This window comes from Mya arenaria, chromosome 2 (genome assembly GCF_026914265.1).
Source record: "Mya arenaria isolate MELC-2E11 chromosome 2, ASM2691426v1".
NCBI lineage: Eukaryota > Metazoa > Mollusca > Bivalvia > Myida > Myidae > Mya > Mya arenaria.
The window spans coordinates 2,841,377-2,855,007 of NC_069123.1; the positions used below are offsets into that span (position 1 = coordinate 2,841,377).

Here is a 13,631-nt window from a genome sequence, read left to right on the forward strand (position 1 = left end):
AAACAAGAAGGCGTGGATCTTCTGCAAAAAAATAACCGCCATAAACATAACAAAAACCTGATACACAAGTTTGTATCTAGGTTCGATTTTTGTTGGAATCGTCTTTTAGGCCAATTAGTACGGTGGCACAGAGGTGACATCTGCAACACTTCATATATATTGTGGCCACAACTTAGTAACTTGAGGCCACGACTTAGTAACTTAATTAATTGAGGCCACAATTTACTAAGTTTTGGCCACAATTTACTTAGTCGTGGCCGTAAGTTACTAAGTTGTGGCCACAATATAAATTAAGTGGTGCGGATGTATCCTCTGTGCAACCGTTAATTAGTGTTTGGTAGTTTGCCAAATGATCGCTTTGGTACTTTATTTGTCATTGGGTCCGATATTTTCAGTAAAGGCGCGAACTAGAAATTCCTGATTGGAGAAAAACGAAACCAAATAAATGAATTGTAGGTTCGGCATTCGATATGTCATGTAAAATGCAGGACGTGCGTAAAATGTTGCGCAAAGCCGAACCTGCACTCTCACAGATTGATTGTTTTGACAACTTTTTTATCTTGGAATGAGCCAATTTGTGCGTTATTGTATGGAAGCCAGTGATATAAGACTGCTGACAAAGGAGCAGATCGCAGCGTTATGGCTAAACGCGTTACTAACACCTTAAGAAAAAATGAAAATTTCGGCAATTTACTGAATAATTGAGATCTGTTCTATTGTGAATTATCTTAATTATATGACTGAATTGAAGGAACTGATGCCAAAATGAGGTGATTCTGTGACAACAATATAAAAAGGTCATAATTGTCAATTTGTGAGAGTGCAGCTTTAAGGCACATGATGATCTTCATCGTAAAACTTGTCTGAGAAGGCGAGGCAGGTTTGGGTTTTGCCACTTTCAAAATTGGGAAGGCACATTCCTATCACTAGTTAATTTTGCATACGCCATCGAAGTTAAATGCTGTTTAAAGGTATTCAATTATCTAAAAAGCGTTTGAAATGAAATATTTGCCAATAAGATATTAATTAATATTAACATTAAATAGCCAGCAATACACTATACATATGGATTCAAGTTTGTGTGATGTTTAGGTTTGTTCCATCGTACAGGTCAACACCACTCACATATCGTCGTTTTCTCATTACTCAACTCAGAACCTCGCGCGTAATACACTGGTTAACCAAACAAAGCGGTATTATGAATGTCCCTGTGTTGTCCACTCTCTTGAGATATCCTCTACCCAAACAGTTGTCAATTAATGGCTTGCTGCTTCTTCGAACAATGTTTTCCCCAGCGTTTAGATGGCACATGTTGAAGCGGATAAAAGGTCGACAAAATAGAACATCAGACGTGTTCTTTACCGCTTTTCTCTAGATTTAAGGAATTTATTTGTTTTTAGGTTGCCGTTGTTTGGAGGTGTCGGTGGTGTGGTTTTTTCGGTGGTCGTTTCAACGGAAACTGTCGCTTGCCATCTCTCAATTCCAACCCTATAAAATGTCAAGGGAAAGCATTTAACCAACCAAAATATAGCCGGTTCTTTAAAAGTTTTTAATTTCACTTATGTCACATGTCATTAATGACATAAAACACAATGGTGAAACGGCGAGGCCAAGCCAAAATGCAGCCAATATGTTCGAGCAGAAATTAATGATTTCTAACCGGTTCATGTAACGCCGTTATGGAGATGTTCTGTGCAATAGGGCACAGTGTTTTAAGATAAACACCAACCAAAATGGCGTCAAACGCCCTAGCTCAGATGCTTGACGAATTAATGGGCCGTGATAGGAATTTGAACCCAACAGAGAAACGAAACGATCCTAAGTGGGATGATCCGGATGTATGCTGCACAGATATTGCAATTATTTACTATGAAGTCGCATGACAAACTATAAGAAATGGCACTTTTTCTTTGGTGTTGAAATATAGGTCACACACTACTATTAATAATAGTGTGTTTCACATTCTGAACCAAGTTTTTTTTATTAAAATGTCGCCTTTAGAATGCAATATTTTGAAATGACATTATTGGTATTGATAAAAATTATACACTATATTATTATTATTATTATTGCAATGTTGCATGTGACTCCATGCGAGTTGAACTTGGAAGATTATTTCATCACAGTTTGTGATATAACTAAAAAAAAGTCTGGACTGATGATACATCTCACAAATTTAAGAAGCCACAGTGGCTTGATGACTGGTGCTCATATTAGTCTAGCCATAATAAATTGGTCCAACTAGCGTAAATTACGTTTTACACATACTTGAACATGTATAAATATCAATTCAATGCATTGCCTTAAACATAAATTAAGTAATCAATGAGATTTGAAAAAAAATCAATAGTAACCCAATTCTATGAACAGACTAACATGCGCTCCTGTTATCAAGCCACTGTAGTTTTAGCTGTTTATTAAGAGGAAAATAATATATTTCAACTTATTTTTCTTCTTCAGGTCTGTAAATATTATCTGGTCGACTTCTGTCCAAGTGAACTCTTCACAAATACTCGCGCTGATTTAGGTAATCATATATTTATTAATGAATGTAAACTTTGGAAAAAATATGTTCTTTTTCAATAAGCAAACAGAGAAAACCATATATATAAAGTTACTGTAAAGAGCTGTTTTTAAATAGTTGTTTTTTCTACAACAAAAAAAGGTGGGCTCTTGCAAAAGCATTAGACTGTTGTTGTTGATGTCATTGATGGGTATTGTTGTCATCTGGGGCCATAACACAAAAACATGCAAGATAACAAAAAAAATTAGTAGACATGTTGCAATGTTGCATGTTAGCTAGATGTCTTTAATAATAAATGAGTTATGTCCCTTGTTTGACTGACCAGTATTGGTGTTAATGCTGCAGGCCTCTTAATGAATTGTGATTGCATGAAATATTTGATACCATAACTAATGTGACATTTGAAATCATTGTTTCAGGATTGTGTGAGAAAATACATGATGATCATCTGCGAAAAGAGTGAGTGCATATCAATACAATTTTAATTTTACGCTATTAAAGCTTCTTACAGTATACGCTGGAAAGCATAGAATAAATGTTACAGGAAAGAAAGTAATTTTTTCCAATAATTTAGAATACATGCAAAATGACTTTGCATAACTAATTATGTAATATTTCATGTACAGGTACAAGAAAAGTTCAAGAAGTGGCAGATTAGGGTTTGAAGATGACTTTCTGCGCTATCTGCAGACACTAATCAATGATGTGGAAAAACGCATTCGTCGAGGACATCAGAGACTGGCACTTAGCAACCAGCAGAACAGCGTAAGAACTTGTGGTTTAGATTAGATGCAGCTAATTTTTGAAAAACTGTGTGTTATCTGAACAACATTGTGTTAAGTTTAAAACACTCAATTCGATTTCCAAGGTACCTGAAATATGTAGAAAATATAGTCAGTGAATAGCTATGCATAGCTCTAGTTCTCTATATTTGCTTTACTGATTTTTTAAAATTAATTGAATTTGAAATTGAACTGGAAAATATCTTGAAAATGGTCTGAAATAAATACATTTAACACAATTTTTTATCTTGGTTAGTTTTATTCTGGTTTTCTTATTTATCACAGTTCTAAAAATGTTGTTGTTTTCGCAAATTAAGCACTATCATTATATGTTATTTTAAGGGCATTGAACAAATTTTAAGAATGTGTTTAGACTTGCAAAGAGATGATAATGGTTCTGCATATTCTGTTTCTAGATGAATGGCAATCCACAAAGTCAGAAGGAAGAAAAGGTCAAAATGCTCACCGAAAGGATTAATGAACTCGTTCATAAGGTAAATGACTTCAGTCAACTTGCATGTAATGATTTGTCACAAACCAACATACATGTAATAATGTCTAACAACCCTACATACATGGGATAATGTCTGACACCCCAACATATTATATTGCTGACAGACCCAATGTACATGGAATTATGTACTAGAAGTGTGCTGCAAGTTCTATGACACTGTTTTGGTTGTATATTCATTGTATGGCATCAATGTGGGGAAAAAGATCTGCAGAAAATAGAATGAACTTGATTTAAGGATTTTACTTTGTATTGTCAATTTGATTTGGAAATAATTTTTTTATAATATTTGTCAAGCCCATTTTTTTTTTGTTAAAACAAGTTTATTTTGTATATATATCGATATAACTTTCCTTGCACACTCAGTGAAATATACTGCGATCTTACGCTGAAACAAAAAAGTATCCTCACTTTATATATGACTTGATTGTAGAATAGTGATATTAAATGTTACTTTTGCACTAAATTAACTGTCAGATGATCAACCTTCTTTTTCAGGCTGAAGAGCTAGGATGTGAGGGAAAGGTTGAGGAAGCACAGGGAATCATGAAACTGTGTGATCAACTGAACGAGGAAAGGGCCCAACTACAAAATGTGAGTATGCAGGGATGTGGTTTGTCCGCGAATTCACGGATCTAATGGCCCCAGGTATCCCCCCCACCAAAAAAAAAATAAAAAAATAATAGAGTTAATAAAATAAAAAATATTTTTTTATTTATTTTTTAGCTGATTAAAAAATGTGGATAAAATCAACACGTTTATTTGTAAACATTGCCTCCTAACCCACAGTCTGTTCAATAACTTTTTTATCTTTAAAGTTATGATACCAAACTAAGATGTCGATCGAAGATTATGTTTTTCGCCACAAACTGGACACATACATTTTTCAATATTTAAAGAAAAAGTCCACTTTTTAGGCAAAAGTTGGTACCAGAATCGGTACTTCTCATTCTAAATCCGCTATTTTGTTTGCCATGAAACATTTTTCTCACTTAATGTTTGCATGAAACGAAATTAAGTCCTCCCCCTTGATTAAAAATGTATTCACATAAAAAAGATTTGGCCACAATTATTTGAAGTAATATTAAGTTTAAGGTCATACTGCTGTAATAATTTGCTCTTTTTCGATTCCCCTAAAATGCCTATACAGATAAGGACTGCTTATCAGTAAGTTGGCTATTGACTGGGAGGTGTAATCTGGCCACTTGCCCATGTGCTATAGGGTTAAATATGTTTTTACAGGTTTAGGATTATTATGCCCTCTTCAAAGAATTTGGGGCTTTATTGCATCGTTGAAGTTACTTCTAAGATCCTTTAGCAAAACTGGTCCCAGACCCGTACAGTGAACATTTGAATGCCATAAATGTGCATTGCTCCAGCAAAGGGCACCATTGATGCACATTGAATGAGCTTTAATGGGGGTCAATTGAACAAAGGCCAATGTTCAATTCTTATTGTGTATGTGTTGTTACTACTTTCATTACTAATACTTGTTATGAATACCTGAATGAATAGCTGTTATCTGGACTTCAGTGTCAAAATAATATATATTTATTATTTTTTATACTTATTTCTAAAAAATGACTGGTCAATTAAAAGTGCACAGCAGGGTGTAGTTAAAAGGCAATGGGATGCCCATGCCTGCTATTTATTCCAAGCTGGAGCACTGTGTGTGTGTGCACAGTTAACTTGGTAGTTGGCAATGCCAAACTATGCATTATTCGAAATTAGCACAAGCCCACAAGCACTGCACTTGGAAAATGCTTACCGGGCTTGCTCAACTTCTGGGTTTTAAACAGCAGTGCTTGTTAAAAAAATAATTCTAAGCAGTAGTATAAGAATTCAGGGTTGTTCATTCAAAAGACTAAATTCTATGACTGACTATGTACTTACATTTTCCAGCAACAACCTACAACTGACCCCTACAGTGAGACCCTTAAAGCTATGGAAGTGTGCACAGTGTGCGGGGCTCTGTTGGTTGTGGGTGATGCCCAGCAGAGAGTTGATGAACACATAATGGGCAAGCAGCACTCGGGGTATGCCAGGATCCGGGCTTACGTGGAGGGGAAAAGACAGGTGGGTGGTATTTATAAGCATGTATTCCCGTCACAATCAAAAGAAGAATGAATTGCCTGTTGTTAATCACCATTAATTGATAGCACATTGTTGCAGACTTCGAGTGATTTCTTTTAAAAGCCTAATACTAATGATAAGGCAGATTTTTAACTGTATTAAGCTGAGATTTAAACATAATTTGTACCATAAACATGCCTGTTTAGCCATCAAAATACACCTGCCTTCATTGTTCTTATACACAAATCATAATAGACATGCATAAGCCTACCTATACTTTTACTTGCATGATGTATTATGCTCAAAGTAGACGAGACGTACACTTACTTCTATATTTTATTTTCCTAACTTACAGCGCACTCGTGAGGAGGAGGAAGCTAGGGAGTCCAAGCTACGTGCCGAGCGTGAGGAACGGGAGAAAGAGCGGGAACGTGAACGGGAAGAGCGCAGGAAAAAGGAGGAGGAGAAGCAGAAGGAACGTGAAAAGGAACGGGAGGCGAGAAAGGAACGGGAACGTGAGAGAAAGAAGAGGTCAAGGTCGCGTAGCAGGAGTCGAAGGTCAAGGAGTAGGGACAGGTGGGTTATACTGTATTTAAAACTTTATTTTTTGTGACAATGTGAGAAAACTCCTGACGCGAGATTTGAGGGGGAACGTAAGTGAAAGAATAGATCAAGAGTATAGCAGGGGTTGAAGGTCAAAAAGAAGTGACAGGTTCATAGGGCCACATTAATAAATTTCATCATACAATTTTAATTTCTGTCATTTTTTTTAAATTTGCAAAAAAATCTATATTTTAACAAACAGACTAGTATTTCATGGCTCTTTGGTTGGAGTTTGATGTAGTGATGAAAAGCAGGTGGGTGATTGCTCAAACTGTAAAGTTATTTTCTTTAAATTCGTCTTGACTAAAGGTTGTATTCTCCAAGACTATTATGTTTTTTAATTATTTCTGCAAAATATTAATCGGCAAATTGATTGACCTAATGTTTTACACTGGTACTTTGTTGATATTTCTTTAAAATAAATAAACTTTCTTTGACACTCTGTATACATAAAATTTCATAAGTCCAAATCTGTTATTAGGAAGAAGAGATCCCGCAGCCGTAGTCGTCACCATCGTCGTGGTTCCAGAAGTAGGTCACGTGACCGGCACCACAAGTCGTCACGGCGACATCGCAGTCGTAGCAAGGACAGGAGGAGGAGCAAGGACCGCAGTTCTAGCAAGAAATCAAGTATGTAATTGGGTGGATGTGAAAAGTTTTATAAGCTTGTCTGTTTTTCCTATTGGCAAGTTTTGCCCCATTACCAGCTGAGAAAAATGAGCAATGTTCGCATGATGCTCATTATGTATGAAAAATAGCTGGATTTCTGCTGTCATTGTGCTTGTGTTCATATTTTTGATTTTTAGCTCGACTATTCGAAGAATAAGGAGAGCTATACTACTCACCCAAGCGTCAGCGTCACCCCTTGGTTAAGGTTTTGTGTGCAAGCACACATAGGTTAATATCTCAGCAACTACTTGAGGTATTGCATTGAGACTTTATACAATGGTACTCAACCATCCAATCTACTTAATTAACCAAGTTTGATAACTCTACTTTGTTTTTAATGCCAATAATAGGCATTTATTATTTGACTTAGAAATTCTGGTTAAAGTTTTGCATGCAAGCACACATAGGTTAATATCTCAGCAACTACTTGAGGTATTGCATTGAGACTTTATACAATGGTACTCAACCATCCAACCTACATAATTAACCAAGTTAGATAACTCTAGTTTGCATTTAATGCAAATAATAGGCATTTATTATTTGACTTAGAAATTCTGGTTAAGGTTTTGCATGCAAGCACACATAGGTTAATATCTCAGCAACTGCTTGAGGTATTGCATTGAGACTTGATGCAATGGTACTCAACCATCCAACCTACTTAATTTACCAAGTTAGATAACTCTAGTTTGCATTTAATGCAAATAATTGCCTTTTATTATTCGACTCAAAAAATTCTGGTTAAGGTTTTGCATGTAAGCACACATAGGTTAATATCTCAGCAACTACTGGATGAATTGCATTGAGACTTTATAAAATAGTACTCAACCATCCAATCTACTTAAATAACCAAGTAAGATAACTCTAGTTTGCATTAAATTCTAAAAATGGCCCCTTTTTTATTCAACATAGAATTTCTGGTTAAGGTTTTACATGTAACCACTTTTAAGTCAATAATGCTTTAACACTTTCAATACTAATAGTTTGTTATAAATACCTTAGCTGTTATCTTTACTTTAGTGTCAAAATTATGTGTAGTAAAAAGCAGCAGGGTGCTGGAAAAGGGTAGCGGGGTGCCCCACCCTGCTTTTTAAGCGTAGCTGTTGCACTGGCAGGGGTTATTGTGTGGTAAAAGGGAAGTTACTGCTGAGAGGAGTCAAACATGCAACCATTATAATATGATGAAAAAAAAATAAGACCAGTAAATGCGAACATTTATTTTACTTTATTCAACATTTCTCTAGGCAAGGAGAGAAGTGGAACTAGAAGCAAGTCTCGAGACAAGGGCGCTAGTGGAGACAGCGGAAAACACAAGGATGAAGCACAAAAGGTCAAAGAGGAGCCCAAAACAGATGAGGAGCCCAAAGCTGAAGCTCAGCCAGAGCCAGAGACCAAGACAGAGCTTGAAAGCCCAAAAGCTGAACCCGCTGAATCCTCTGAGCCCACTGAAAGTAACTGAAGGTGATTTAGCCCGGAATTACAGGTAAGTGGATGAAAATATTTTTGGGATATTTATAATTTTCTTTTGTAGGTTTACAGGTAAGTGGAATGAATTAAGGAAAGTGAAAACATTTGTTGATACTCAGAGAGGTTTTGTTAAAGGAAGAAGTTATTGCATTCAGAGTTATGTTAAAAGTAGATGGGATTTTTTGGTAAAAACAACAACTGCAAAACAACTTTATATCGAGATCTTTGGACTGTGATAGCTGGAAGGTTTCGGCCACCACATTTGTTTATCAAATAAATTCACAAAACTCTCAAGAATTGTGAGACAATTTTATTTTTTATTTATTTTTTTAATTCAGAAATAGAAAAATATCACTAGGATCGGCTGCTTTTAATTTGTAGGGTCGGGTTACTTTCAACAAACAATTCTTTTACTGTTTACTTCTTTTTTGTTTTGGGATTTTACAACAAATTGCATTTTTCCACTTGTTAAACTAAAAATCTAATGCATATATATCACAACTCTGAAAGCAAATTTCCCTCTTTCACAAAATTGGCAACTTGGGAGAAAAAACAATTGTTCCAAGAACAGCTATACTGTCAATGTTACTTCACTTTGTCAGCTGCGGCGGGTACTCCGATGAAATGTGCAACGGAAGATGGCAATAGTTGGAGACTTCACCATTAGAAAGATATGAAATAAAAACTTACCAGGTATTTCTAGCTATGATAGCTTTTAATACCATATATTGATTTATAATTGAAATTCAATTAAATTACAAAAGCTATTGCGGTGGAGCAGCAGCGAGAATGATACCGTTTCCATGAATTTATTGAAGGATAATTAGTGTAGGAAATTGGTTCAAATTTAGGTTATGGATTATTGGAGATTGAATCCAATCAATAATTTTAAAATACAAAATTGAATTAAATCAAGCATAAATTAACACTTACATTTGCATTCTGACCTTATTGTTTAAAACTACATATTTTTTTTGCATTTTCTGACCTGTCTTTAATTTTATTTTGATTCATCTACTCTTCATTTGTAATATTCATTTAAACTTGAAATGCAAGTGTTACCTGTTTTTAAGCTCCATTACCCTTTCAAGGAAGTTAACGCTCTTTTTCATGACTTGTATCTTTAATCATGCCAATATCTGATATTATTTTTTTTTATTCAAGGCCCCTTTTTTGCTTGTTGCCAGTCAAACGTTCACACTGATGTTTCCACCGCAATATTAAGAAACAATCAAGGTCAAAAAGAAAATTCAAGATTGGCCAAGTTCATGGGAAGAATTCTTTTGCACAATGTTAATACTTATTAACTTAGGAAAAACACTTGAACAATGCTTACCCAATACAAGATGTTATATGATTTGCTTGTATATTTTCCAACCATGGCTAAAGTGGTATTGGTTGTTCCTACTAGTCCTTTGTCCCTCGGATTAAAATGGAGTTGTCATCAAGGTTGGAAAAGCGGTGCAAAATGAAATGCTGTGTTCTACGTCTAAAACATGTTTGAGGAATATAAGGAAAGGTATAATGAAAAGGTATAACACTTACATATGTATGTATTGTATGCTGGTCAATGCTGATTAATGTGTATATACCGGTCCGTCGGTGATAGCTTTTCCGTCCCCCCTCACAAATATACCAGGTATACTATGATGTTTATGTGACGATTAGTCATATATTGAAATACGTTTATGATTTTGTTCAGGAATGACCATTTTCTGATAAGAAACTACACCAATATCATCAGTGCTCAAAGTAAGCACAAGCCTTCAAGTCGTTGTTTAATACTTTCCTGGCTTGTAAATTTTAAAAACAATATCAGAATTTTATATCACTTCAAATTCAATGGCACTTTAGATTTCATATATTTAAAACATGGCTTAACTGTTTCAAGCATTTGGGCATAGCAGGAAAGTTGAACATTATCTTGTTTTTGAAAAACATACAGACAATTTGGAGAAATAATATTGCTGAATTATACGTTGGGAAAGATTGGTCAGGAAATGGTCAGACCAGTGTTCCAGAATCTCTAGCTCTGATCACGATGAAGCGGTATTAAAAAGAGGTATTTATATGTATTGCAGACCATGACATGTGAATTTCATGTATGAAATGTTTCACTTTGAAATGCAAGATTCCTATAGAGTCATCTAGGTGACTGCCGGCTTTCCTGAACCGCAGATTGAAAGAGGTATTTTTTACATCTAGAGGGATGGCATCAGGTTGAAACTGCTGATTACATGATTCAAATTAATATTAATGGAAAGAATGCTATGCACGATGTTTTATCAGTATAGGCTATACTTTCAAACAGCAAGTTAATCATATTTGGCCATGATTTTCGTTTGATTCACTGGTTTTCAAATCAAATCCAAATTGGCAATAATTTTTGCTTTGGTTTTGTTGTTTTAAAGAAAGAAATAGTATTTTTAGCACCCCATTCATTTTGAATGTTTTCAAAATGTGAATTTATTTATCACTCAGCCCCCCACACAATTTTTTTTATAAGATTACTGAGTAAAAATAATAATAGTAAAAATAATAATTATGTTTGAACTGAAGTTATAACTCACCTGTTACTTTGGCAGTTACAAAAAGTATAAAACGATAATCAGCAGCTTTGAATCAATAAAAGGCAGTTGGTGGCCACATGCTTGTATAATTGCCTGTTTATTCCAGTGTACAAGGTTAGTGCGAATCAGAAAATTACACACTTCTTCATTTTCAGATTATCTGTTAAGAACATACTGGCTAGTTTCAAATTAAAATGATAATTAAAAACAAAAAACATGAAAGAACAAACATTTTGAAACAAAGAATCTTTGTTTATTCATAAAATGTTTGATAAATGTTGTGATTGAAAAAAGTAATAACAAAACATAACAGATTAATCAGCTACAGACATGAACGAAAAAATATTACTTTAAATAATAAGATTTTCCAGAAATGAACGCAATATATCCAGTATGTTCTTTCGTGGATTCCCTCAGCGTGGCAGTGTCAGAGGTATTTAGAAGATCATACAAACTTTCACCTCTGCTATTGTAAAATTAATTGCAAATAATTGTGATTAAAAAGATAAGTTTTAGTTATGTCTCATACATCTTGATAGAGATAAGAGCTGGCCTTGTATATTTCAGATGCAGGGTGGACGTCTTCCCACTGTTCAGGTGATGCCGATGATGGCCAACCACAGAAGGTCACATCTTCGCCGGATTCCCCTTGTCGTTCTGTCAATATCGGTATACTAATAGTCCAACATGTAAAATATTAAATGAACTTTTTTTTATATAAATGTTATTATTCCATTTATCATGTTATTTTGACCTTGTTTGGTAATTGTTTTGTAAGTGAAATATTTTGCTTTGAATGATTGTGTACGATAATGAACTGATGCTAACTTTAGTGTTTTAACTGTAAATAAAAGTATTTGATTTATATCATCGAACAAGTCCTGCTCATTAGAAATGAATGATTTTTTTATGTGGCAAATAAAAAAAAAAAAGAAGAGTCAAGTTAATAGTGTAGCAAAATAAAATACACTACAATGAGTGCTAAATTGTTTTAAGAGTTTGTCATTAAACCTTTTTTACCATTTTTGATTTAAAATAAAAAGAGTTTGTTTGCCCTAATTTTTCAATGCCATAATTTGTTAACATTGACACATGTACATTATTTTTTTTATAAATGTCTTGACAAAATTTAATAATCATTTAAATTTCTTAACATGTATTTAAATATTCTGGCTATTTCTTCTAATAACATATTTTTCATTTAATAAGAATAACAAAATACATTATATTTCCATGTTTTAACGTTATTTTAAGAAAAAATAATAAGCTGCTTTAAGAATAATTATTGAAATGAACAATTAGTGTTCTTAATAAACATATTTGCTGTATCATTGTTTTGTATGTTGTTATTGTAAATAAATGATGATTAGTATTTGTGGTTCTTATGAGATCCCAAGGAAGTGCCGAATATTCCTGTATTTTTAAGTATTTCTTTGCGTGTCAAAATGATTAAAATACTAGGGACAGACAAGTTTCATTCCGGTTGGTCTCATTAGTAACAATTGTAGTTAATGAATAAGTTAAGTAACATATTTAAAATACAACGATTGTGAAACAAGTTATGACAACATTATATTAATCACTTTCATTGGCATGATGTTAAGCGAGAGTCAGGTCTTGTGTTGGGACTGGAATACCAGGAGAAAACTCACCTGTCCGGCTAGGTGACCACAAACCAAACTAACAAGTGCCCATGCTGGGAATCGGATCTGGGTGGCCTAGGAGACAATTGAGAGCTCTTAAACCGTAAAACTAACTATTGTTTGCTTGTTTTGAAACAAATGACAAATTATCATCGTATCTTGGCCTTGGATCAGCAGTGGCAAGTGAATGAAAGTGTCAGAACATAATCATTATTTCAAGAAATGATGAGTGCTTCAAGGTCATGAAAACACATTGGAATAATTGTAACGACAGTTTCTGTTGACAACCTGTGCAAGGACAATGAGCAGTAAAGTGTCCAAGGTCAAAGAGCACAAATTATACAAGGTCAATGAGCACAAATGTACCAAGGTCATTGAGCACAAATCTATCCAAAGACAATGAGCACAAATCTATCCACGGACAATGAGCACAAATCTATCCAAAGACAATGAGAACAAATCTATCCACGGACAATGAGCACAAATCTATCCAAAGACAATGAGAACAAATCTATCCACGGACAATGAGCACAAATCTATCCAAAGACAATGAGAACAAATCTATCCAATGACAAGGAGCACAAATAAATCTAAGGACAATGAGCACAAACCTATCCAAGGTCATGAGCAAAAATCTATCCAAGGACAATGAACACAAATCTATCCAAGGTCAATAAGCACAAATCTATCCAAGAACAATGAGCACAAATATATCCAAGGTCAATAAGCACAAATCTATCCAAGAACAATGAGCACAAATCTATCCAAAGACAATGAGAACAAATCTATCCA

The 13,631-nt window shown here is 34.5% G+C and overlaps 1 protein-coding gene across 1 annotated transcript; it reads left to right on the top strand.

Annotated features, from left to right (window-relative positions):
• Positions 1-1,709: 1,709 nt before the first annotated feature.
• On the top strand, positions 1,710-12,541 carry LOC128220522 (luc7-like protein 3). Its single transcript, XM_052928953.1, has 11 exons — positions 1,710-1,838; positions 2,461-2,527; positions 2,944-2,983; positions 3,151-3,289; positions 3,723-3,800; positions 4,316-4,411; positions 5,720-5,893; positions 6,246-6,466; positions 6,975-7,123; positions 8,404-8,642; positions 11,764-12,541. Exons 1-10 carry the CDS (start codon positions 1,734-1,736, stop codon positions 8,616-8,618), a joined length of 1,284 nt encoding a protein of 427 aa, XP_052784913.1. The 5' UTR covers positions 1,710-1,733; the 3' UTR covers positions 8,619-8,642; positions 11,764-12,541.
• Positions 12,542-13,631: the final 1,090 nt, after the last annotated feature.

Bases quoted from the DNA above. Each gene is read 5' to 3' on its own strand.
- LOC128220522 (XM_052928953.1), top strand. From the start codon at position 1,734: ATGGCGTCAAACGCCCTAGCTCAGATGCTTGACGAATTAATGGGCCGT. The intron at 4,412-5,719 runs GTGAGTATGCAG...TACATTTTCCAG, and splicing joins AAAGGGCCCAACTACAAAAT to CAACAACCTACAACTGACCC. The intron at 5,894-6,245 runs GTGGGTGGTATT...CCTAACTTACAG, and splicing joins ACGTGGAGGGGAAAAGACAG to CGCACTCGTGAGGAGGAGGA.